Source organism: Anastrepha obliqua, chromosome 4 (assembly GCF_027943255.1).
Source record: "Anastrepha obliqua isolate idAnaObli1 chromosome 4, idAnaObli1_1.0, whole genome shotgun sequence".
Lineage (NCBI taxonomy): Eukaryota > Metazoa > Arthropoda > Insecta > Diptera > Tephritidae > Anastrepha > Anastrepha obliqua.
In genome coordinates, this window is record NC_072895.1 from 64621494 (window position 1) to 64649467 (window position 27974).

The 27974-nt window shown below is 36.4% G+C and overlaps 2 protein-coding genes across 2 annotated transcripts; both read left to right on the forward strand.

Annotated features, from left to right (window-relative positions):
• Positions 1–27974, forward strand: LOC129244191 (uncharacterized). Its single transcript, XM_054881804.1, has 12 exons — positions 1–120; positions 184–321; positions 387–601; positions 678–804; positions 870–2044; positions 16022–16148; positions 16209–17195; positions 22899–23033; positions 23100–23240; positions 26201–26415; positions 26473–26599; positions 26681–27974. Exons 1-12 carry the CDS (start codon positions 31–33, stop codon positions 27857–27859), a joined length of 4656 nt encoding a protein of 1551 aa, XP_054737779.1. The 5' UTR covers positions 1–30; the 3' UTR covers positions 27860–27974.
• Positions 13035–18350, forward strand: LOC129245945 (esterase B1-like). Its single transcript, XM_054884399.1, has 5 exons — positions 13035–13202; positions 13292–13429; positions 13515–13729; positions 16022–16148; positions 16209–18350. The coding sequence occupies exons 1-5, from the start codon at positions 13140–13142 to the stop codon at positions 17391–17393; spliced, it is 1728 nt and encodes a 575-aa protein (XP_054740374.1). The 5' UTR covers positions 13035–13139; the 3' UTR covers positions 17394–18350.

A 27974-nucleotide genomic window follows, 5' to 3' on the forward strand; every position in this document is an offset into this window, starting at 1 on the left:
TGCAACTTGTTACGTTGGCATAGTAACGCGATGTTGAGAAGGTGTTATCTACGGGGAAGGTTTTCACCTGTCTGCACGCGCCGGGTGCAGCAGTTTGCTTTAAGAAATTTTAGCAAAATGGTAAGTTAAAAGCTTTGATTTAATTTGTGTTTTCTTGTTGATGAACTTGCATGTTCTTGGCAGACTTCGGACCAGGTCAAGGTACAGGTACAACAAGGTGTTGTTGTTGGGCGGGAAAATATTCTACCGAATGGTGAACCATATTATAGCTTTCAGGGAGTACCATATGCAGTGCCTCCGCTCGGCAATTTGCGCTTCAGGGTAATTACTTGTTAACTAATTAAAACAAATTAATATTTGGTTTTATATAATACTTCTCTTTTCAGTCACCTGTGCCTTTGGAACGTTTTGATACACCTCAACTAGATTGTACACGCGAGAGAAAGCCATGCCACCAACGAGAACCCCTGACAAATGATGTTGTGGGCTCGGAGGATTGTCTGCATCTCAACGTATATGCTCCCGCGAAACGTACAGAGAAGCCACTACCAGTTATGGTGTGGATACATGGTGGGGGGTTTTTCTTTGGTTCCTGCAAAAAGTAAGTGTATGAGGACTGAAATGGTAACTTATTTCATTTAAAATCTGATAGTATCCGTCGTTATAACTATTTACAGCACATTGCCATTAAGTTTAGTTAGTGAGGATGTAATTGTAGTCACACTAAATTATCGTTTAGGTGCTTGGGGATTTTTGTGTCTGCCCGAGGAAGGGATTTTCGGAAATGCGGGTCTGAAAGATCAGGTAAATCTAAAATATAACATAATATTTCTTCCATACATTTGATGCTCATAACTTTTTGTCTACAGCGTCTAGCACTGCATTGGGTTCATGATAACATCGCTCACTTTAATGGCGATCCCGATAATGTTACTTTGTTCGGAGAAAGCGCTGGCGCTGCATGCGTTCATTTGCACACAATGGCTACTCACGCGCACACATTATTTCATAAAGCGATTATGCAAAGTGGCACCGCTAATATGGAGTGGGTTTTCCAGCAAAATCCCGAGCAAAAAGTGCGTCGATTTTGTGAATTGCTCGGCTGTCAATCACGCAATACACAAGAAATGCTAAATTTTTTACAATCTAAGGAAAAGGTTACCGCATTGGATGTTCTTGTTAATACATTTCCCGTACTTTCACCTGATGAACGTCGTCGTGGTCTACCAATCACATTTAGACCTGTCATTGAGGATTCAAGCAGTTCTGATAAATTCATTAGCATGCCAGTAATGGAACGAATGCGCCAAACAGACACTTTGGCAATGCCAACTATTATGGGATACAATTCAGCTGAAGGCATTTTAATGCTGATAAATGCGGTACGTAAAATCGAAGAAATAAATCAAGATTTGACGCGCTTTGTGCCACGCAACATACCTCTGCCTATTGATCACAAAGAAATGCATTCGTTGGCAGAAAAATTACGCACCTTTTACTTTAATGGCCACAAAATTACACATGAGATGTTCGATGCTATGACTAACTTACTCACTGACTACCACTTCATGGTGGACCTGCGAGTGGCTGTGAAGTTGCAGCTGCAATATCAGCCACGCGCACCCATCTACTTCTATCGGTATGACTATTGTGGCGGACGGGATCTATATAAGCGGTTTTTCCGTTTAGAACACATACCTGGCGCGTGCCATGCAGACGAATTACATTACCTTTTTCAAGCACCTGGTGTAAATCCCAGGAAATTTGAAGAAAGCGATAGGTTAAATGTTGAACGCCTTAGCGCAATGTGGGCTAACTTTGCTCGCCATGGTGACCCCACTCCACCAGAAAGCGTGGTTGCGAAAGAGTTGGGCTTTACTTGGACACCGTTAAGAAAAACTGATGGGGAGGACTTTGGTTTGGACTGCTTAACTATTAACCGAGATTGTAGGATGCAACGTGACCCCGACAGGGATCGTATGGAATTCTGGGAGGAAATATATCGCAATTACCCACCGTTGGATTATTCACGCCTTAGTGCAAAGTTATGATAACGAGAAACATAATAAATGGTTTTTAAACCAATTAGCCTTGCGGACAATTTTATAAGTAAAGATACATAGTGCTGGCACTAAAAATACTTGTGTAATTGATTTGATTTCTGCATAGAGTGCAATTTTGTTATTCGTGTATATATGTACATATATGTTTGTATATGTAGGGTTCATACTTTTTATTGCTTTTATTGTGTTTTGTTATTTTAAATGTGCTAAATTTGAAATTTTAAGATTTTCAAGGGGTTGAATCGATTCAAATCTATTCAAGGTGGTATCGGTAGAACAGCCGATTGAATATTTATTTGTCTTGTCTTTATTTACATTTTGTTTGTTTCCATTTCAATTTGAAAACTGTAAAATTATGTTAGCATATTTTTGGGTAAATTAATTTTTAATAAAAAGAAAGTGTGTTTTGGAACGGGAATGAAAGCGATTGTAAGCAACTTTGTGCACAATTTTCCATTCAGCCGTACTAATAGACTCGTATAGATGGTAATGTAGCGATATATGCACCTCATCAAATTCCTCAAGTCATTTTGCGAATAATTGCCGTGGGCTCCACTGGCTGCGGCATCTCTTCATATGTATATTTGCTTCCATGTGCATTTATAAAAAAATTACAGTAGAGCATTTAAAGCTGATTCACGATATTTTTTGGATTTTCGATCCAATCATCAACAAACAACACAGCGAATTCTTCCGCCTTAGAAATTATCACCTTGTTTTGACAATTAATTTTGGTTTTGCACTATTGCTGTCACCTTGAATAGATTCACCATTTTTAATTACATGTTAAGTTGTTCTAATATTTTTAGACCTAATGTAAATTAGTTTTTATTATTTAAAGTAAAGGTAAAAATTTTATTTAAAAAATAATTTTGCGACCTCTGTATATGCGTAGAGAATAAATTTATAAAAAATAATGATTTAAGGCGGCCGCAGCCGAATTGGTTGGTGCCTAACTACCACTCGGCAGTGCCTTAGTTCGAATCTCCGTGCATGAACAATAAATAATAGAAAACGTCTTTTGTAATAGCGGTCGCCCTTCGCCAGGCAATGACAAAAATCCGAGTGTATTTCTGCTATGAAAAAAGCTCATCATAAAAAACCATTTGCCGTTTGGAATCGGCTTAAAACTGTAGGCTTCTCCGTTTGTGAAACAACATCAAGACGCAAACCACATATAGGAGGAGAAGCTCGGCCAACCACCCAACGCAAGTGTTCGCGCCAATTATTTATTTTTTATTTACGCAGTTACGCTTTTCTACTGTAACAAGAGACTTTAATTACAAAAAAATATGTTAGAAATGTTCTTTTTATTCAAAATCAAAAACTTAGCCGCATATCGAAACTATCTTAATGGATTTTATATGAAACCGCCAAAAATATTTTGCAACATTAAAAAGAAATATATTTTTTTATGTTTTTATGTTTTTAAAATACCGAAATTTTCTGAATATATTGAAAAAAATCCATAATATTTAAGCTTTCGTTAAAATTCAACCAAAATTAAATTCAAGCGCCGTAAAAGCAGTTTGAAAAATAGTAACAAAATATTTCGAGAATTTCTATTTTTATATTTAAACGAGATTTCATATTGAAAAAATTTCACGATTTCACGTTGAAAAATTTTAGTTGTTGTTGTTGTTGTAGCAGCATAAACATTCCCCATGCTTGCATACGGGGAATGCTGCTGGAGTGACAGTCCTTGGCCGGATACGAATCCGGGTCGTTTCGGTAACGTAGAACCGGCTGGCGTGGAAACGAAAAAATGTAGTCATTTATTTATTTCGTGGAGTTGTACTATAGAATTTTTCATCAAAATCAATTTTTTAAGTCTCGAGATTTTGAAACATAAACGAAAGATTGAAAATTTGTATTGGTATTTTCTGTGTTCAATATCTCAAGAATTAAGCGGGCTTACATTTCATTCCACCTAAATTATTTCTACAACAATTGGACGTCACGGTGGCGGGTCTCAAAAACAGCAAACGGCAATATCCCACGGCGTTCCCACGGCAGTCGGTTCTACGTAAACGGAACGACCCGGATTTATATCCGGCCGAGGACTGCCACTTCAGCAGCATTCCCAGCATATGTACGTGGATTGTTTATGCTGCTACAACAACAACATCCCTGATTTTACTGTTGCAAAAAAAAAAATCAGTAGGGATTCGCAATTTTCTCTGAAAATCGAAAGTCAGCTTGGCAGCATTCCATTTAAATATTGTTTTAAAAACAAGAATGCTATTATAAAGTTAGCGAACAGACCTAATGCCTATCATACCGTGTGCACACAGGGAAACAACGCTTATCTATAGAAGGTGGAGTGATTAGATTACTTGATTTCCTCTTCTTCCATTCGCCTTTCAGAGAACGTTAATGAATAGAGAAGTCTTAATGACTGGAAAGTGTTCATTTTCGAGGGGTACTCGTCTCGCGAAGACAATTCACCATAGACAGATTTTTCAACAAAAATTAACAGTGAGGGGCTGAATTATGTAAATTTAGCAGCAGTCGATAAGAATTTGTTGGTGATTAGAAGCAAAGAATGTTAGGTAGCTTTTTAATATGACCTATATATTTGAATTTCTCCAAATCATCCAAATTATGTACATATGTTATGTCTGTCTGTCTGGTGTCTGTAAAACTTTGTTGAATTACCTTCAACTGAATCAAAATCCTCTATAGCAAACGCTTCATTACCAGGCGCACAGGAAGATGGCATATGCAAATGTAAATTTGTGAATTTATATACATTTGTGAATTTATATACATTTGCGCATATGTATATGCTGTGTGTATGTGTGCTCACCAGCCACAGCTCAAGATAAAACGGTAAAACTTCGCAAGAAATCCAGCGCGCACTCATGGCGCAGCGCACATTCATTGGCACAGCATTGTATGTACAGTAAGCTTGAAATGTTACAGGCATCTTCAAATGCTCTGATTTCAGAGTAAGTTTCTAACTGCAGATATATGCATATGTTTTGTGCACTTTTTATCATTGAAAAACTACATACGTAAAGTAATCTACTAATTAACTATTTGCCTACTATCAGTTAACATAAAATAATTGTTTCCAAATTTTATCTTAGTACATTTTAATACTGAATCAGACCTTTTTTTTAAGCTACTTGTTTTCTTCTGCAACTTACTGTATGCTCATGCGCGCACTTGACGCACATCAGCTGCGGCTGTCGAGCATTTAGAACGACATATTTACATACATATATTTTTGCATACATATGTACGATGCCGCGGGCACTCGACTTGACAAAAATTGAAGATTTATCAAATATTGGCAAATAATTCTTCGCGAAATATTCCAATATTGACTAATTTCAAATTGTCGAGAAAATTGGCATATGGGCGGCTCGTTTTATGAATGAAAGTTCTTGCTCTTAGAACTATGAGCTCGAATTTATCAATGAATTTTTTGAAGATGAGTTTTTGTTGCACAGAACAATAGTTGAAACTGTTCGGCGCCGCCGCGACTGTTCAGCGCTATGGCAACTAGAATGATGGCCGCTACGCCTGCGTCTATGACTGCATTTTGTTCTTGTAGTCGCTGGGCATAGAATTTTAGCTTTGAACGACATACGCATTTTGAGGAATAAAGCGAATGCCCTGTGTGTGCGGTTGTATGTACATGCATATGTGTATATTAATAAGCATTGTTTTGCTTGAATTCAATATTTATATTTGCATATGCCATCTTCCTGTGTGCCTGGTAATGAAGCGTTTTGTATACAGAATTTATTGATTGATCAATTGAATGTACATAGATAGATATAGTTAGGGCATCAAGTGTGCATATACGCACATGCACATACGTCGATGCATATGCAGAAGAAGTTCTTTTAGCATTTGCAGGAATTCGATAATTCGAATATTTACTCCCTAATTATTGCATGAAATATGATAAGGCGAGGCTCGTGAGGTAGGTCATGTTGCTTCAGTGCATACATATGTATGCGTGCAACACTATATTTATTAAAGATGCAATAGAACTTAGTTGTCCCATATATGTATGCAAATACGTTTCTTTGAAGTTTTATTTTATTTATTTTAAATTTCAAAGTTTGGTACTATCTATAAAATGCATACATATATGAATTATTCCCTGTAATATACATAGGTAAATTTAAAAAACTCTCGTTTGGCACAGGACCAAAAAATGCATATTCAAATGCACATAAATATGATAAGGCAATGCGTCGTGAGGTAGGTCATTGTTGCTGCAGTGCGTGTGCACATACATACATTTCTAGCACTATAAGAATTGAAGATGCCGTTGAACTTTTGCACAAATATAACTAACAAAATATATGTATATATACATATATTGACATACATATATGTACATATATTCATCAATATACCAATATGCTCTTTGAATTTTTGTCTAAAATTAATTTCGACTCGAAAAATCAGTAAAAATTTTCATCAAATTTACTAAAACTCACACAACAAAATATGTGCATTAAAGTTACTTTGATTTTAAATATAGGATTTTGGTTGTATTTGTTTGAAAATATAAATTGAATAAATTTTCGTTTATCAAGGGAACATAAAAATGCACAAGCAAATGCCTTGCAAAATGCCGTCGGCATTTGTCAATTTGATTTCATACAGAAACCAAAAACTGAGCAGAGCCAATGTACTTGTACATAATTCACTGTAATCAGGTCTGTTAAGAACTTCCCCGCTGTCGAGTTAAGCGAGGTGAAATAGTGTTCGCGGTTTCACTTCATTTTTGACAATTCACACTATTCGTAGCTCGTGAGAATTCTCTATATTTAACGTTCTCTGAAAAATGTTGCAGAGAACGTTAATGAATAGAGAAGTCTTAATGACTGGAAAGTGTTCATTTTCGAGGGGTACTCGTCTCGCGAAGACAATTCACCATAGACAGATTTTTCAACAAAAATTAACAGTGAGGGGCTGAATTATGTAAATTTAGCAGCAGTCGATAAGAATTTGTTGGTGATTAGAAGCAAAGAATGTTAGGTAGCTTTTTAATATGACCTATATATTTGAATTTCTCCAAATCATCCAAATTATGTACATATGTTATGTCTGTCTGTCTGGTGTCTGTAAAACTTTGTTGAATTACCTTCAACTGAATCAAAATCCTCTATAGCAAACGCTTCATTACCAGGCGCACAGGAAGATGGCATATGCAAATGTAAATTTGTGAATTTATATACATTTGTGAATTTATATACATTTGCGCATATGTATATGCTGTGTGTATGTGTGCTCACCAGCCACAGCTCAAGATAAAACGGTAAAACTTCGCAAGAAATCCAGCGCGCACTCATGGCGCAGCGCACATTCATTGGCACAGCATTGTATGTACAGTAAGCTTGAAATGTTACAGGCATCTTCAAATGCTCTGATTTCAGAGTAAGTTTCTAACTGCAGATATATGCATATGTTTTGTGCACTTTTTATCATTGAAAAACTACATACGTAAAGTAATCTACTAATTAACTATTTGCCTACTATCAGTTAACATAAAATAATTGTTTCCAAATTTTATCTTAGTACATTTTAATACTGAATCAGACCTTTTTTTTAAGCTACTTGTTTTCTTCTGCAACTTACTGTATGCTCATGCGCGCACTTGACGCACATCAGCTGCGGCTGTCGAGCATTTAGAACGACATATTTACATACATATATTTTTGCATACATATGTACGATGCCGCGGGCACTCGACTTGACAAAAATTGAAGATTTATCAAATATTGGCAAATAATTCTTCGCGAAATATTCCAATATTGACTAATTTCAAATTGTCGAGAAAATTGGCATATGGGCGGCTCGTTTTATGAATGAAAGTTCTTGCTCTTAGAACTATGAGCTCGAATTTATCAATGAATTTTTTGAAGATGAGTTTTTGTTGCACAGAACAATAGTTGAAACTGTTCGGCGCCGCCGCGACTGTTCAGCGCTATGGCAACTAGAATGATGGCCGCTACGCCTGCGTCTATGACTGCATTTTGTTCTTGTAGTCGCTGGGCATAGAATTTTAGCTTTGAACGACATACGCATTTTGAGGAATAAAGCGAATGCCCTGTGTGTGCGGTTGTATGTACATGCATATGTGTATATTAATAAGCATTGTTTTGCTTGAATTCAATATTTATATTTGCATATGCCATCTTCCTGTGTGCCTGGTAATGAAGCGTTTTGTATACAGAATTTATTGATTGATCAATTGAATGTACATAGATAGATATAGTTAGGGCATCAAGTGTGCATATACGCACATGCACATACGTCGATGCATATGCAGAAGAAGTTCTTTTAGCATTTGCAGGAATTCGATAATTCGAATATTTACTCCCTAATTATTGCATGAAATATGATAAGGCGAGGCTCGTGAGGTAGGTCATGTTGCTTCAGTGCATACATATGTATGCGTGCAACACTATATTTATTAAAGATGCAATAGAACTTAGTTGTCCCATATATGTATGCAAATACGTTTCTTTGAAGTTTTATTTTATTTATTTTAAATTTCAAAGTTTGGTACTATCTATAAAATGCATACATATATGAATTATTCCCTGTAATATACATAGGTAAATTTAAAAAACTCTCGTTTGGCACAGGACCAAAAAATGCATATTCAAATGCACATAAATATGATAAGGCAATGCGTCGTGAGGTAGGTCATTGTTGCTGCAGTGCGTGTGCACATACATACATTTCTAGCACTATAAGAATTGAAGATGCCGTTGAACTTTTGCACAAATATAACTAACAAAATATATGTATATATACATATATTGACATACATATATGTACATATATTCATCAATATACCAATATGCTCTTTGAATTTTTGTCTAAAATTAATTTCGACTCGAAAAATCAGTAAAAATTTTCATCAAATTTACTAAAACTCACACAACAAAATATGTGCATTAAAGTTACTTTGATTTTAAATATAGGATTTTGGTTGTATTTGTTTGAAAATATAAATTGAATAAATTTTCGTTTATCAAGGGAACATAAAAATGCACAAGCAAATGCCTTGCAAAATGCCGTCGGCATTTGTCAATTTGATTTCATACAGAAACCAAAAACTGAGCAGAGCCAATGTACTTGTACATAATTCACTGTAATCAGGTCTGTTAAGAACTTCCCCGCTGTCGAGTTAAGCGAGGTGAAATAGTGTTCGCGGTTTCACTTCATTTTTGACAATTCACACTATTCGTAGCTCGTGAGAATTCTCTATATTTAACGTTCTCTGAATGTTGTTGATAATCAAATGCCACCACCTTGAAGAGAATCGCCTTGCAGGGAAACTTTTGTTGATTCAGCTTTCTGAATTCTCTTATGATGTTGTCCGTGTCGTTCACACAGGGTCACTCCGTTGCTTATAAGGAAATCAATTAACCCTTTCGCGATATTGTTGCCATATGGCAGCAGTAAAGTTTAAAAGGCCGTCAACACTCTCTTGTAAAAAATATCAACTTTTTTGTTAAATATTTTCAAAAATTGAAGTTTAATGGCTAAACAGAAATAAAATAAATAATAACCGCCCATTATATATCGGTAATACAACATTTTTAAAGAAAGCCTTCTGGCATATAGCACTTCACTCTGAAATTTGTATTTTGCATTTTTAGATTTTTGAGGCATTTTGGGCAAATGTGTTCAACAATTTTTGAATAAAGTATATAGAAAAATGTTCAATCTGTCATTTGGCATATAAATATTTTTTCGCTCGCAGCTTTAAAACATTTATGGCAACAAATTTCTCGTAAGGTGTTAACTTGCATTAGATTGCAGAAGAAGTTTATTTGCGATTGAAACCAATACAAAACATTTGTTGCCATATGGCAACATTAAAAAAAAGCACTTAACAAAAATAAAAAAAAAAAAAAAATATTTGTATTGTTATTGGTCCTAAAATAAATACTCAGACAAAAATTTGGATTTTTTGGATGGCGCAATAAAAAGATGTAGCGAAAGGGTTTAAGGTGTTATCAGTAGACCAGTTGATTTGTTTTTTTTTTTGTTTTTTGCCATATTTATTAGGTTGCTAGCTCAAAATGAAATGACGTAAAGCCGTTCCATTCGCCCCATCGTCGAATGCATCTAACTCCAACTGCATGCCGGCCATTCGTCCTTTTATTTTCTATTTTCTTTTATCGTGACATTCTGTACAAAACGTTTTTGTTGGTCTAGTGTCATCATCTTTAATGAATGCGCCATCGTAGCCTGCAATTGTTTTAGTTTTTAGTTTGCAGCCAGCAACAACAATGAAAAGAATGAAAACACAAAGTATGTGCCACTCTATGCCCCTCTTTTTTCCCTAAGTTACGAATTGCTTCAACAAAAGTTGCTCTGTGTGAACGCGGTCTTAGCTGTTCACTAAAATTGTTGGTACATTTTTCAGAGAACGTTAAATATAGAGAATTCTCACGAGCTACGAATAGTGTGAATTGTCAAAAATGAAGTGAAACCGCGAACACTATTTCACCTCGCTTAACTCGACAGCGGGGAAGTTCTTAACAGACCTGATTACAGTGAATTATGTACAAGTACATTGGCTCTGCTCAGTTTTTGGTTTCTGTATGAAATCAAATTGACAAATGCCGACGGCATTTTGCAAGGCATTTGCTTGTGCATTTTTATGTTCCCTTGATAAACGAAAATTTATTCAATTTATATTTTCAAACAAATACAACCAAAATCCTATATTTAAAATCAAAGTAACTTTAATGCACATATTTTGTTGTGTGAGTTTTAGTAAATTTGATGAAAATTTTTACTGATTTTTCGAGTCGAAATTAATTTTAGACAAAAATTCAAAGAGCATATTGGTATATTGATGAATATATGTACATATATGTATGTCAATATATGTATATATACATATATTTTGTTAGTTATATTTGTGCAAAAGTTCAACGGCATCTTCAATTCTTATAGTGCTAGAAATGTATGTATGTGCACACGCACTGCAGCAACAATGACCTACCTCACGACGCATTGCCTTATCATATTTATGTGCATTTGAATATGCATTTTTTGGTCCTGTGCCAAACGAGAGTTTTTTAAATTTACCTATGTATATTACAGGGAATAATTCATATATGTATGCATTTTATAGATAGTACCAAACTTTGAAATTTAAAATAAATAAAATAAAACTTCAAAGAAACGTATTTGCATACATATATGGGACAACTAAGTTCTATTGCATCTTTAATAAATATAGTGTTGCACGCATACATATGTATGCACTGAAGCAACATGACCTACCTCACGAGCCTCGCCTTATCATATTTCATGCAATAATTAGGGAGTAAATATTCGAATTATCGAATTCCTGCAAATGCTAAAAGAACTTCTTCTGCATATGCATCGACGTATGTGCATGTGCGTATATGCACACTTGATGCCCTAACTATATCTATCTATGTACATTCAATTGATCAATCAATAAATTCTGTATACAAAACGCTTCATTACCAGGCACACAGGAAGATGGCATATGCAAATATAAATATTGAATTCAAGCAAAACAATGCTTATTAATATACACATATGCATGTACATACAACCGCACACACAGGGCATTCGCTTTATTCCTCAAAATGCGTATGTCGTTCAAAGCTAAAATTCTATGCCCAGCGACTACAAGAACAAAATGCAGTCATAGACGCAGGCGTAGCGGCCATCATTCTAGTTGCCATAGCGCTGAACAGTCGCGGCGGCGCCGAACAGTTTCAACTATTGTTCTGTGCAACAAAAACTCATCTTCAAAAAATTCATTGATAAATTCGAGCTCATAGTTCTAAGAGCAAGAACTTTCATTCATAAAACGAGCCGCCCATATGCCAATTTTCTCGACAATTTGAAATTAGTCAATATTGGAATATTTCGCGAAGAATTATTTGCCAATATTTGATAAATCTTCAATTTTTGTCAAGTCGAGTGCCCGCGGCATCGTACATATGTATGCAAAAATATATGTATGTAAATATGTCGTTCTAAATGCTCGACAGCCGCAGCTGATGTGCGTCAAGTGCGCGCATGAGCATACAGTAAGTTGCAGAAGAAAACAAGTAGCTTAAAAAAAAGGTCTGATTCAGTATTAAAATGTACTAAGATAAAATTTGGAAACAATTATTTTATGTTAACTGATAGTAGGCAAATAGTTAATTAGTAGATTACTTTACGTATGTAGTTTTTCAATGATAAAAAGTGCACAAAACATATGCATATATCTGCAGTTAGAAACTTACTCTGAAATCAGAGCATTTGAAGATGCCTGTAACATTTCAAGCTTACTGTACATACAATGCTGTGCCAATGAATGTGCGCTGCGCCATGAGTGCGCGCTGGATTTCTTGCGAAGTTTTACCGTTTTATCTTGAGCTGTGGCTGGTGAGCACACATACACACAGCATATACATATGCGCAAATGTATATAAATTCACAAATGTATATAAATTCACAAATTTACATTTGCATATGCCATCTTCCTGTGCGCCTGGTAATGAAGCGTTTGCTATAGAGGATTTTGATTCAGTTGAAGGTAATTCAACAAAGTTTTACAGACACCAGACAGACAGACATAACATATGTACATAATTTGGATGATTTGGAGAAATTCAAATATATAGGTCATATTAAAAAGCTACCTAACATTCTTTGCTTCTAATCACCAACAAATTCTTATCGACTGCTGCTAAATTTACATAATTCAGCCCCTCACTGTTAATTTTTGTTGAAAAATCTGTCTATGGTGAATTGTCTTCGCGAGACGAGTACCCCTCGAAAATGAACACTTTCCAGTCATTAAGACTTCTCTATTCATTAACGTTCTCTGCATTTTTTGTTTACAAACAAGTATGTAAGGTACGCCAATAAAAATAAATCCAAAGCAAACCCGGTAAATGTATCAGAAATATGTTCTATGCGCAAATTTGTCTGGCACAAAAGTATTAGCTAATTAATATTCTAATTCGTCTCTCAAACTAATATTTGCAGTAGAAATTGTTCGCTAGTTCTATGAATTAGTTCAACAGATATTCCTTTGTGCAAAAGATGTTTCAGGTGTATGCTTTTTTACATAGACGTTGTAGTTCTTTAAGATGCTATAGCGAAAAAGTAAGTGGTATTTTATTTTTGTTACTTTAGAGCTATCAAGTTTTAACTATTTGATTCGCGTACATATTCCTTTATACATAATTTAACAGCCTTATAAACGAATCATAAGATCAGTGCGTCAAGGTGTTATTGCCGGACGAGAGGATCACCTATCAAATGGGATGCCATATTATTATTTTCGAGGAGTGCCCTATGCAGTTCCGCCACTTCGAGAATTGCGTTTCAAGGTAGTAGAGCTTCTTGTGCGTATATATGTCATGTGTGCGTGCATACATATGTATGTATATGTAAAAACTTAGCTCAATCTTTCAGTCGCCTGTTTCGTTGGAATGCTTCGATCGTCCCTTGCTAGACTGTACGCACTTCAGAGATCCATGTCCACAACGTGAAGCAATAACAAACAAAATTTTGGGTACGGAGGACTGTCTGCATCTCAATATTTATGCCCCAGCAAAATGCACCGCGGAGCCACTGCCAGTTATGGTCTGGATACATGGCGGTGGATTTACTGCAGATACTGGCAATAAGTATGTTTGTTATATAAAGCCATATTTTCACATTAATTTAGTGTTTCGAAAACCCTTTCAATCATATGCTGCCGATTTGCATTAAGAACTAAGTTTTTCAAGTTTGTTACGATAATTTGAAATACGAAATGCGTGAGTATAAAATGGATTTTAAATATTGAATTGTTGATAGGCCTGCTTAGCAAAATCGTATGCATATACGAGGGGTGCCTTTTATATTTCGGGATTAGAGAACAAAAACAAATTTTAATAATCGAAAATCACTTTATTGTTTTTCAAAATATTCTCCATGAAGATCTATACACTTTTGCATGCGTTTGAACCAATTGTCGAAGCACTTTTGCCACTCTGAATGACGTACCTCCAGAACATGCATTCTGAATGCCGCAACCGCTTTTTCAGATGTCGAAAAAGTTGACCTCTCAGTTTGTTTTTTACGTACGGGAATACGAGTAAAAAGAAGTCATTCGGTGCCAAGTCAGGACAATACGACGGATGACCCATTAATTCGATATTTTGGGTGCTCCAAAATGCAGTTGTTTGAGCCGATGTGTGAGAGCTCGCATTGTCCTGGTGAAGAGTGATCCGTCTTTGGCGATTGGTTTTTCTAATTTCTTGGAAGACAACTGGCAAAGAAATGGTTGTGTACCACTCAGAATTTACTGTTCTGCGTTGTTCTAGTGGTACGGTTGCGACATGTCCAGTTTTTCCGAAAAAACAGGCGACCATTTGCTTGGAAGTGCTTCGTGCGCGAACAACTTTTGTTGGATTTGGCTCATCTTGAAACACCCATACAGTCGACTGCTGTTTACTTTCGGGCTCATACGCGTAAATCCATGATTCATCACCTGTCACGATGTCATAGATGTGTTTCGAAGCCCCACGATCGTATTTTTTGAGCGATTGACAAATTGTGTGGGATCCAACGCGAACAAATTTTTTTGACAGTCAAATGTTTATGCAATATTGAATGTATGCTGGTCCCACGAATGCCTAAGATTGTCTCAATCTCATGATAGGTCACATGACGATCTAGCAATATCAGTTCGCGCACAGCATCAATGGTTTTCGGAACAACAACTGATTTTGGATGACCTTCACGAAATTCGTCGTGGAGTGAACTACAACCATACCATCGATAAATACTGGTCCTTGATGGAGCTTCATCGCCAAAAAATGAATTAAGTTCATCCATGCAATGTTGCTGAGTTAATCTACGTCAAAAGTTGTAAAAAATAATCGCACGAAAATGTTCACGATTTAATTCCATTTTTGGACCGAGATGAATCTTTTAAGTTACTGTGAACAACACAAATAGCGCTGGTATTTCAAAACGTTCTGAGTACGTAAAAGCCAAAAAAGGTCAAACTTTGCGATACAGCTGTCAGCTGCCAGATTGCAACACCAGGGTTGCCAAATCCCGACATATAAAAGGCACCCCTCGTATACGTACATACGTATGTATACGTTTATTTCTAAATCAGTTCTTGTGCTTCTTTTCAAGTCCACTCCTTGGACTTCTCTTCCGCACTTTGATTTATTTCAATATTTCACTGTCAAATTGTACATATATATAATATGTAACATAACATAATATATTGAAAAATGAAAGAAACGCAGAAATTTTATTTGTTAAAGCAGACAATTCTTCGTTCTTTCTCTTTTCTCGCCCAATATAATTTGTTGTGATTCACAGCCGTTAGCTCTGTTATTACAGTCACAATTGTCGTTTTTCTATTTTTGTATTTTTAAATTTTTTATTTTTTTTTAGTATGCTCCAAAAACTTATAGAGATAAACGGGTTAGAACATCCCATACAAAAACCAATTGAAACCAAAGGCTAATAATTTATAAGATAATTAAAAGAAAACGAGAAATCAAAGGAAATTATCTCGAAATAGCCATTATATAGTCATTACCTTCCCTAACTTTTATATATTCGAAGCCACATTCCTGGTAATCGGATACATACATACATATATACACTATGGGTGCCATGGCGTATGGGTGACATTAGTAAGGCTTTGAATATTGCTATATACTCAAAATACTCCCTCTGCCCATAATTTTATGTATCCCCTTAAAAATTATAAATCTAATTCGATATTTTCTTCTATTCTATATAAATACATACAATCCATATTTCTTATTCTCTTACTGAATGTCTTCATGCACAACCAGTAATAAGGTATATCTATGTATGTATAAGTATTATAATTCTGCAAAACTAAATTTTTTTGAACGTATTATTAATAATAAACTCTGAAAATTATATAACTAATTCCGTTTCAGGTATCTACCGCTGAGCCTTTTGGAGGAAGGTGTGATTGTGGTTACATTAAACTATCGTTTAGGCGCTTGGGGTTTTCTATGCTTGCCTGAGGCAGGTATTTGGGGAAACGCTGGTCTCAAAGATCAGGTACATTTTTAATATAGCATATAGATATTTCGATATTAATATTATCGTTTATTCCTGTAGCGTCTTGCACTGCAGTGGGTTCATGAGAACATCGAAAACTTCAACGGTGACCCCAATAACGTTACATTGTTCGGAGAAAGCGCTGGCGCAGTATGCGTGCAGATGCATATGTTAACTTCACAAGCAAGTAAATTCTTTCATAAAGCCATAATGCAAAGTGGTTCCGCTAATATAGAGTGGTCATTTCAACGCAAACCGAAGGCGAAAGTGCGTCACTTATGTGAACTGCTCGGTTGTAAGTCAAAAGGCCCGAAGGCAATGCTCGAATTTTTGCAGTCACCCGAAAAGGTAACTCCTGAGGCAGTTTTGCGCATGTCATTATCTTTACTCTTACCCGATGAACGACGTCGTGGACCGCCTTTCCCGCTACGGCCTGTACTCGAAGATTCGAGCAGCCCAGATGCCTTCATTAGTAGTCCGGTATTAGAATTAATGCGCCAGAGAGACACTCTTACTATACCTACGATGATTGGCTACAACTCCGGAGAAGGTCTTACACTTTTAAGGCATTCGATGAAACAAATGAAGAAAGTCGATGAAGATCTTCAGCGCTTTGTTCCTCGTAACATCTCACTGTCTGCCGAACAACCGGAAATGAAAGTGTTGACACAAAAAGTTCGTGAATTCTATTTCGGAGGGCGTAAAATTACACTAGAGCACCTTCAAAGCCTATGTAATTTAGTAACAGACTATCATTTCCTCATCGATATACACTTAGCGACAGAATTACAAGCGATACATCAACCGCGTGCTCCACTCTACGCCTATCGCTTTGATTATACGGGCGGTCGTGACTTTTACAAGCGATTTTTTGCATTTGAGCATCTAAATGGTGCCTGTCACGCAGATGAACTTCATTACCTCTTCCAACTGCAGAATGATGATCTGAACACACTTGAAGAATATGACGCACAAATCACCAAACGACTAAGTGCAATGTGGGCCAACTTTGCGCGTCATGGTGAACCAACTCCTCAAAATAGTAACGTAGCAAAAGAGCTCGGATTTACATGGACCCCTGTTAGGGATGCGTCGGAGGGAGATTATTCTAAATTAGACTATTTTATTATTGATCGGAAATGTAGTATGCGCCAAGATCCTGACAAAGATCGCATGGAATTCTGGGATGAAATATATCGAACATATCCTCCATTAGACTATTCAAAACTAAATGGAACTACCTAAAATTTGTTTATTATTTATTGGATTAAATTGTCTAAAGTTTAAATTTTTTTTATAACGCTAGCCAATTTTTGGGACTTAAAGCTAAAGCATTAACAAAAAAGTTGTAAAAAATATTATTAATAAGAGAGAATTGAATGGAAACCACTCGGAAATATAATTTAGATAATATGAACATCAGTTAGAGATAGAGCAACTCATTTTAGTACCTATCCTTGTTGGATAGGTGTGGGCTGACATGAAAAATTACTAGACATGAGATCAGTAAAAAGTTACACCGATATAGTACAGGTGCAAAGGAAACAGAACATACTCTCGTGAGAATACCAAAAGCTTTTGAACCCTTAAAAATAAATAAATAATTGTGGCGAGCTTCTTCTATTTGTGGGGTACGTCCCACAAATAGCGAGACCTACAGTTTTAGGCTCGCAGCAACCCATCGGCTATGGCGACCTTTACTCCTAACATTAATAACAAAAATTCTACCATCCGTAAAGTAATTTTTCTTTCGCTTGGACATAACTGTAGTAAATGCTTCATTTGCAATTCTGATGAATTAAGCATTTTTTTGGAATAACTGTGCGCTCCTAAAATAATTTCTGTGGTATGCGTTTTGGAATTGTTTAAAACTTTGTCGGAAGCGTTATTTTTCTCAAAGGTAAGCCCAGGAGTTAAAGTCCTGGGTCAGCCCATTAAAAGCGAGACAAATATATGCAAAAGAGTCGCCTCCAATTGTTATTAGAGAAATAAATGGAATTTGTCAAATGTTTCAACAAAAATGTATACCATTGCGATAAACGAGACTGAAAAGTACATGTATTGAAATTTGTACGCCACCTGATCACTTGCAATGGCCAAGGATTATTCGATTATAAACGCCAAACTCTAAATCAATACTGTTGTCTCCATATTCTTATGCTTGCATATTATGTGAAACGCGTGGAAATTTTTATATGTATGTATAATGTGTAAATAAAGAAATGCATATTAACAAAAGACGCCTAATCCTGATTGTAGTTTGATAATCAATGTTGCCATTGATATTACATTATTTCTCTCTTATATGAAAAACTAGGAAAACTTGAAACAAATTTCACATATTTAGTTACTCATGATTCCCACAAATAAATTTATGCTTGAGATTAATAATAATGGGAAGCATTATTTCGGCCTCCCTACTATAAGTATTCAGGCGAAAATTTCAAGCCTTTTTTAAACTTCTAACTAACGAATGCGTGCGTAGTAAATATAAATAAGAAAGAAATACGAAAGAATAGCGATCGCAAATCTCCGAGTGTATTTCTGCCATAAACAAGCTTCTCATAAAAAATATCTGCTTGAAACTGTAGGTCCCTCCATTTGTGAAACAACATCAAGACGCAAGCAACAAATAGGAGGAGGAACTCGGCCAAACACCTGAAAAGGGTCTACGCGCCAATTAAATATATATTATTGTTAATATATGTACATATCCATACAATATAGCGACAATTTTAAAACCACAACAAAGTTTACATTCGTACGGATGTTGTTGTTGTAGTGGTATGAGCATAAGCAATTTCCATACATGCACGGGGACTGCTACTACAGGTTGAACGATATGAAGTGTTACCAACTTCACACTGCTTGTATCTGTAAAATAGCTCATGACATCAACGTCAAAATTGTTCCAATGACAGTTCAATATATTGTTCATAAGGCATCAAAACCATTTGCGTCTCAGTTTTGTTGAATTTTTTTTTCTGTGATGGAATTCAAACGTAATAGTGTGATTGCGTTATATTTGGTAGGAAAATCACAACCAGCCATTGTTCGTGAGCTCAGTCAACTCAAAGTGAATAAAATGTTTATCTATCGCACTATAAAACGTTACAATGATACTGGTAGCATTGCAAAACGCTATGGGGGGTGGACCAAAAAAAACCGCAACAACGCCAGAAATGGTTCGGAAAGTGAAGGCTCGACTTGAACGAAATCCACGTCGAAGTGGAAAAAAAATTGCCAAAGAACTGAAAATATTGCAAGACAGCATTCGACGCATATTGAAAAATGAGCTCAAGGTCAAGGTTTACAAGTTCCAAAAAGCACACGAACTTTCACCCTAGCAAAAAAAAGTTCGGTGCGAAAGAGCGAAGGAGTTGTTGCGCTTGCACGAACGTGGCGAATTTCCTAACATTGTGTTTTCTGATGAAAAAATTTCCCAATTGAGCAGTTCATAAACACTCAAAACGATAGGGTTTACTTGACCGAATGCTCATACGAGAATTTGAGCCTACGTATGGCCACTCGAAGCAATTTCCCATCGCAAGTCATGGTTTGGGCCGCAGTGACCGCTGATGGACGCTCTCCAATCGTTTTTATCGAGCCTGGTGTCAAAGTGAATGCGACTTATTATCGGGAAAATGTTTTAGAAGCTGCTTTAGAGACGTGGGCACGCAAACGTTTCGATCGTAGACCATGGACGTTCCAACAGGACTCGGCACCGTCTCACAGAGCTCGAGTGAACCAAGAATGGTTAAAAAATCATGTTCCACACTTCATTTCGTCCACACAATAGTTTTCGAATTCGCCAGACGTAAATCCGATGGACTATTCCATCTGGTCCATTTTGGAGAGCAAGTTGAGGACTAAAAAATATGCCAGTATGGATGCGCTGAAAAAAGCGATTATACGAGAATGGGCCAAAATACCTCAAGATCACAGTCGTGCAACTCATTTTTTGACCGTTTCAAGGCTATAGTCAAGGCAAAAGGTGGTCATATCGAGCTAAAGTGAATATATGTTAAAATTGTAATCATTTTTGAACAATTTTGTCTTTGAAATCAATAAAAATAATTTCACATAAAAAAATTATGGTGCTTTGAATAGGTAACACTTCATATCGTTCACCCTGTAAAGTGACAGTCATCGTCCGGACATAAAACTGGGTCGTTTCGGTTACGTAGAATCGACTGTCGTGGGGATGCAGTCGTACGGCTCTTTTGTTTTAATAGAAGTAGTCGTTTGTGTCGTTCACTCAGCTGCGTCGGGAATGCTTATAGCCGAGGATTTCAATATACATATATCTGCAATTTTCAAGTACAGACGCGAGAACTCCGGGGTTATAAAAGCTTAAAAACTGAGATTGTGTTGATGATATACGAAAACAAAATCAAAACGGTACTCGCTCAAGATAATCGCTCGCCTTGGTACTCGCTTTTGTTGTTTCGTTACCTACCGACCAACGACTGATTGGACGAATAGGTGAATATCAAGGCGAATTGTATACAGAGGTCGCGTCTTTTGAAAGACCCTACACCATATTTTATACTGTTCAGCGCTGTGATAAAATTTGTTACTCCCCATGATATTGGGCCTCTTATATTCGCCAAGACTTAGCAAGTGGCGAATAGATGAAGCAACTGTTACAAATGAACATATGTCGGCAACGCGGGAAGAGAGCTGCCTTAAATTACATGTGCTGGTAAGGCAGTGTGGCCTAATGCGCTATAGCCATACTTGCTAACGGCTAATCTTACTCGATAATTTTGTTGCAAATTTTTCGTCTAGTTAATCGAGCACAGAGATAGCGAGCGGAAAAGTGGCGAATAGAAGAGGCCTATTAGTTTAAGGTCACGCAAATATACTTTCCATCGGGTAACAAAACTGTTATATTTACCGCAACCTTCCCTAAGCAGTCGGGTAGTTATTCCACAAAAAACAATATCGTGTATCAACTTTATTCATATAATGCTTTAATGCGATATGGCTGCCAAAATGATTTCTGAAAGGTTGAATTTTATACGAGCGTATCACATTCACTTAAGAGATGATTTGCCTTTGATATTTGCGTGATCGTGAACAAGACTTTATACATATGACCGCCAGTACGGAAGGCCTGACTTATTTATAACTTTTACTTGCACATATTGTGTATCACAATGCGGGCTTCAAACGAAATAGGTCTAAGAAAATTCAGGTTAAATATGTTTGTGGAGGATTGCGGCCTGTTTGAAAGGTCTAATTAAGATAAATTATATACAGGTTATTAGGATGTAGATCGCCTCCGTACGGTGCATCCTGGCTGATGCTAAATAATCTGTGGGCTTCACGGCCTTTTTAAACTTTAACGGTGCTGATCTCTTGGCCTTTTGAATTAACTATTCTGATTTTCGATCTTTGAGCTAGTGGTTGCGGTATTCTGCCATCTAAGTATGTTGGCGTGAAACTTAACATAATGGCTAATGAGCTAATGCCCCGACTGCCCATGTCGCGTAGCAGGCCTCAGAGTATGTTCTAAAATCGTCGCAATTGAGTTGGTAGTGTGGGTACGGCTGAGAGGAAACCCGTCTATGTGTCCGGTCTAGCTCTAAACGTATGCTTCATAAGGGTAAGGGACCATTGAGGGACAGCTACACGCTAAGGGTATTGAATAGCACCTTCGAAGGAGGACCCAAAAATTTAACAATTTATAATAACATGTAGCAGCAGGGACTCGGATTTGACCCCAAAAACCACCGAGCGACTTCGCGTCCTCATATTATCTCGACCCAGCGGGCACCTCCGATGGTCGAAGCGTTTAAGGCCAGTAAAGCGTCAGAATTGACCCAAAAAGCTATACCTGGGGGCACTTTGATGGGAAGTCGATATCGGTTCCTAGCTTAACGAAATCTCAGCTCTCAAATTTTGTGGTTTTCTTACCAGATGTTGTCGACGAGCTATGCATGCGAAGAGACTAGGCATAGGTTCGAGTCCTTCCTGCTCCACCGCTTCTTCCAGCGAGCTAGAATCATATCAGTAGATTTAGATATCTTCATCTTCAGTTCTTTGGTACGCCTGCTAGGTATTATTTCCCATTGAATTTCATTAGCACTTGGAGTGATTGACGCTAATGTAATTCAGCGATCGTTTTGCCCTAAACAAAAAAATAAGCTGTTCGATCGCTTTTTAGAAAACTGCTGTTTACAAGTGCTGAGGTTTAATTTTATTTTATAAATTCTGTTTTTTTTTTAAACTTTACAATGTAAGGCCTGTATGACACTCTACGCAATGTTCGTTTCTACTCTCAAAAACCAATGACAATCCGAAACCGGTGCGCATCCAAAAAAATGAGAGGATGATAGAAAAAAAACTTTTCACCAAGAAAAAAAGAATGGACCAACAGTTACCTATTCTACTTTTTGTTCTTTCTAATGGAATATTTAATGAAGCGTCATCTACTTTCCTTTTTGATGCTACTCCCTATTGTCTTCCCTTCGCTTTCGATGCTGCCATTAAAAGAATATGTCCACATTAGTTGCCACTTAATTAAAACACAGTTCAGCCACAATAAAAACTGAAATACGCAAATGATATGAATTTATTATTAAGAGCTTTTTAATTGCATAAATACTACTTAGCACGTCGTTTCGAATCGTTAAGTTAAACGTAAATCAATTTAGTTACAATGAGCAATTTACTTGACTTTGTTGCAGTGTGCATAAAATGTCAGCGTTAAGTTCATTTCAAATCAGTTGAGAGTGAAATGAGATCCGATCAACTTCTTCTTTCAAACTTACTCGACAACTTCAGGCGTTGCAACTACTTAAAATGTTTCAAAATATATTTTCACGTTCTCACAGATACTTGCAGCCGTGTAGTGCTCTCAAATATTATAGTCAAATTGTAAGTGGATACTGAGTTTAATACATTTATGAGTTCGAAATATTATTTGTAAGTGTTTACTCGTAGAAGTCATCGAAGGAAGTTAAAGTGCAAGTGCGCCAAGGTGTCGTTGTTGGACGAGAAGAACGTCTGCCGAATGGGAAACCATTTCACTGCTTCCAAGGAATACCATATGCAGTGCCGCCACTAGGGAAATTACGCTTCCAGGTGAGTTTTCATTGTCACATTTTCAGAATGGCCTGAGTTAAGTCCTTACAATAGAACTTTGTATAATGAATCGCCTTAAATGTTACCATACACAATTTTGCTGTTGTGAATTTGTATAATACACAGTTTTGATACTTGCGAAAAAGATTAGGACACAAATAAGTTAATTTTCCAAGAAATTAAAAAATTTTTTTTTTTTTAATTACCTTTACAGTGATGCCTTGAACGTCTGAATCGGTCAAGATTTGGATCAGTTATTCAAGTTACCCTTAAACCTGTCTTTCAGAAAATTCCACGAGAAATCTCCTTAAGTTGATTCCGTGAATATAGTTTGTAAACATTTTTAGGTATAAAGGGTTTTCCAATAACAGGTGTTAGGTGTTAAACAGGAGAGATGATTAACGATTATTTATGGCCGGAATTGGATGGTATTGATCTGGACAACGTTTATTTTCATCAAGATGGCGCTACGTGCCACACAAGCAACGAAACCATTGATCTTTTACAGGAAAAGTTTCCGGACCGTGTTATCTCTCGAAGAGGTGATCACAATTGGCCACCGAGATCTTGTGATTTAACACCTTGTGACCTTTTTCTTTAGGGCCACGTGAAAGAGAAAGTCTACGCCAACAGACCAGGGCCGATTCAAGACCTCAAAGATGGAATTCGTGAGGTTATCGAGGACATAGGGCAGCCACTTTGCAATTCGGTGATGGAAAATTTCATGGAAAGGTTATTGTCCTGTAAGCGTTGTCGTGGTGGTCATTTGCCTGATGTTATTTTCCACTATTAACGGTATACCTTCATCTTTAAAATGAAATAAACATCCGATCATTTATATTAAAAAACAGCATTTTTCTTTGAATATCAAAATAACAGCTCTTATTGGAAAACCCCTTATATATAATATATTTAAATTAATAATTAGGATTCGGATATAAAAAATAATTATAAAAAATAAAGGATAATAAATTTGCTTTAATTTTCACATACGTTTATATGAAGAGTGTAACAACATAAACAAAAATTAGGTTAGTAGCAACTCCTTCTCTTATCGAACCGCAAAATTTATTGAACTACCTAGTATATACAACTTGATCGCTATTGTCTGCCGCACCTATTTACGTTTCACTTTCTAACTTTATTAATTTTTAAACTAATTCATCTATTGTTTAATAAAAAAACAAAATGCTCCAATGAATTCCCTGCAGGCAAAATATTTACTAGTTGTGAACTAGAATACGAGTAATACCGGCTCACTTTTCAGCATAACCAGTTCGTATTCTATCTACGCCGATGCCCTACGATATGTCAGTTGTGTCCGGCCATGCATCGGCAAAATGCCAATTCATACACGCCAAACCAAATTCTAGTCCGATATTCTTCTAAAATAACCAGTTTTAGACCAGTTGAGTGAATGAATGAGGCTTGCACTTCGATTTAGACCAGTTACAATATAAAAACAAAAATATCTCCATTCCATTCCAACGTATACACACATACATATATTTATATAACAGCATAAAGAATAATTTTAAGTGTTCGCGAGTATTTTTCTGCGATTAGAATTCCCTACTTATTGCCTGCTGCGAGTGCTTGCATAAAAACTTTAGTTTTAGCAAATGTAGAGAAACCACTTTTACGTAAATGGTCACACCATAATTATTTATTTTGACCTTTTAAAGTTTTATCTTACTATATCCGTATATAAAATCTTACTGGTTTGTGAAGCCAGGTTAAATTCAATCAATTTCATGCAAATATTTATTAGTTAATTATTTCCGCGTAGTATGCACTTGTGTGAAAGCAATTAATGCTTTTGTGGGGTTCACGCCGTGTTCTGTACATAGCAGACTGAGAATACTGGGCGTTTGTGCAATGGAATGTGTGTAGGGGAGCGTAGTGTATGCCACCAGGCCGAATCAGTATGAGCGCCCAATAGGTAGTAGCTTCGGCTACAAAGCCAGAATGGAGACTTCTTTCTATTATCTCGGGGAACAACTGCCTTCTGAGTTCTTATCAACCTGTTCATGAGAGCACAGATAGAGTTTCATTGGACGAAGAATTAAAATTTGTTGCCCTTCTCCTATAGTTATTGGAGGAGTTGTTAAAATTACAAAACGTAATATAGTATATGTAGATATACGTCAAGTTCTTGATCTCCTTGTGTTTGTAGCTTGATGTATAAGCTATTAAATAAAACCATTTTTATTTTTTTATTTTTTAATCCATTTTTTGTTCACTACTTAATTTTTTTCTGAAATTTTCTAAATTTATTTTTCTGAACTTATTTGTAAAACTGCAATAGCTTAAGTACTTTTTTCCCAACCAGTTTTTCAGGTTTTGTTGTTACATATCACTCTAAGAGCTTACTTTTTTCCGATCAGTTTGGCGGGTTGTGTTGTAGCTTTCACGTGAGAAAAATTGTTTGATGTGTGCGCATGTTGTTGGCAGTTTATTTTTTAAATTCATTTAATATTTTTTTAATTCTTCAGAGAAAGTTATACTTTTTAAAACAACAAATACAATTTAATATAATTGTTAAATATTTTTTGAAAAAAATGTGTTTTTGACAGTTTTGAAAAACCCTCCATCTCATATTTATTTCTCAGCATCCTTTTAGTAATAGTTTAGAATATGCCCTGTAACCTCTGTTTGTTTCTCAATGGGATTCTTATAAATTTTCGGGTTATATTTGGTGAAATAGACTACTCTGGTGAAGCGTCTATTTCACGAAAAAATCGACTATCGACCCGTTATGTGCTGAGATCATGTGCGAGGTATATTTATAAAGATTTTTAGCGAAATGCACTGAAAGCAGTTAAGCGATCATCTTATAGAAGATTTTCTCTAACAAATTGAAAAACAGCAAGCGAAAATCGTCAAATTATTACTAATAATTATATCATCATTTTCTAAATAAATAGCTAATTTTGTGTTATTATTACTTCGTTCACTAGCCACCAGTTCCATTGGAGCAATTTGACGCCCCTGAATTGGATTGCACAAGCCCAAAGGACCCATGCTATCAGCGAGATAGTGTCACAAGAGAGCCCGTTGGTTCAGAAAATTGCCTCCATCTAAACGTGTACGCTCCTGTTAAGTCCTCAAGTCAGCCACTTCCAGTTATGGTTTGGATACATGGTGGAGGTTTCCTGTTCGGTCATGGCCAAACGTAAGAACTTTATTGTTATAAATATCATAACAACTAAAAATAAACATAGTTCTTTAGATTCTTGCCACTTAGTCTTGTGTCGGAGGATGTCATTGTGGTGTCGATTAATTATCGTTTAGGCCTATGGGGGTTTGCATGCTTGCCAGAGGCAGGTATATGGGGCAATGCTGGTCTCAAAGATCAGGTATGCATATATTCGTTAGAAAGATATATATATTTTTATTTTTCAAAACATTCGAATTTTTCGTTATTGTCATAACTTTAGCGGCAAGCCCTGGTCTGGGTACAAGAAAATATCTCCAATTTTAATGGTGACCCAAACAATGTAACATTATTTGGAGAGAGTTCTGGAGCTTGTTGTGTAAGTCTGCACACATTAGTATCGCATGCACACAAACTTTTCCACAAAGCTATCATGCAGAGTGGCACTGCAAACTCGGAATGGGTATTCCAACGCAAACCAAGGGAAAAGATGTATCACCTTTGCGATTTGCTGGGTTGTCAATCAAAGGATCCGAAGGAAATGCTTAAGTTTTTACAATCTCATGAAAAGGTTACTCCTGAGATAGTTCTGGGAAAGACAGGAGTCCTACTTTTACCAGACGAGCGACGTCGTGGTTTCCCTTTTCCGTTACGGCCTGTACTCGAAGATTCGAGCAGCCCGGATGCATTCATTGACACTCCCGTGCTTGAGCTCATGCAACGGACCGATACTCTCACAATGCCAACCATAATTGGCTACAATTCGACAGAAGCCTTAACAATTTTAAGACGTCAGAATTTAGAGGAGATTGAGGGAGATCTTGCACGCTTTGTTCCTCGTAATATTCCATTACCATTCGATCATCCAGAAATACAATCGTTTGTACAAAATATTCGTGAATTCTATTTCGGAGGTCGTAAAATTACACAAGAGCACCTTCAAGGTTTAGCCAATTTATTAACAGACTATCATTTTCTTATCGATATACACTTAGCGATAAAACTACAAGCGATTCATCAACCACGTGCTCCACTATATGCCTATCGCTTCAATTACACGGGAGGACGTGATTTTTTCAAGCGATCATTTAAATTAGAGCATCTAGACGGTGCGTGTCACGGAGATGAATTAAATTATCTCTTTCAAAATGTCGAAGATGATACGAGCACATTTTCGGAGAGTGATGCACAAACCACCAAACGTTTAAGTGCGATGTGGGCCAACTTTGCACGCCATGGTAATCCGACACCAAAGAACAGTGACATTGCGAAGGAGTCGGGCATTGTGTGGACGCCTGTTAAGAGACCAATGGGGGGTGATGATTGTAAACTGGACTATTTAAGCATTGATCGAAAATGTAGCATGCAACAAGATCCTGACAACGATCGCATTCAATTCTGGCAGAATGTATATAACAAATATAAGGCGAAGGATTATTCGATTATAAACGCAAAACTCTAAATCAATACAGTTATCTCCATATTCTTATGCTTGCATATTATGTGTGTGGAAATTATATGTGTATTTGTTGTATGTATGTGTTTATAAATAAAAATATATTAATAAAAGATGACAT

What these genes read in the sequence shown, in the direction of transcription:
- LOC129245945 (XM_054884399.1), top strand. Translation starts at nt 13,140, where the DNA reads ATGTTTCAGGTGTATGCTTTTTTACATAGACGTTGTAGTTCTTTAAGA. An exon ending in TTCGAGAATTGCGTTTCAAG is followed by an intron (nt 13,430 to 13,514) that starts GTAGTAGAGCTT and finishes TCAATCTTTCAG; the next exon opens with TCGCCTGTTTCGTTGGAATG. An exon ending in ACGCTGGTCTCAAAGATCAG is followed by an intron (nt 16,149 to 16,208) that starts GTACATTTTTAA and finishes TTATTCCTGTAG; the next exon opens with CGTCTTGCACTGCAGTGGGT.
- LOC129244191 (XM_054881804.1), top strand. Translation starts at nt 31, where the DNA reads ATGTTGAGAAGGTGTTATCTACGGGGAAGGTTTTCACCTGTCTGCACG. An exon ending in TCGGCAATTTGCGCTTCAGG is followed by an intron (nt 322 to 386) that starts GTAATTACTTGT and finishes TTCTCTTTTCAG; the next exon opens with TCACCTGTGCCTTTGGAACG. An exon ending in CAACTCCTCAAAATAGTAAC is followed by an intron (nt 17,196 to 22,898) that starts GTAGCAAAAGAG and finishes GAGTGAAATGAG; the next exon opens with ATCCGATCAACTTCTTCTTT.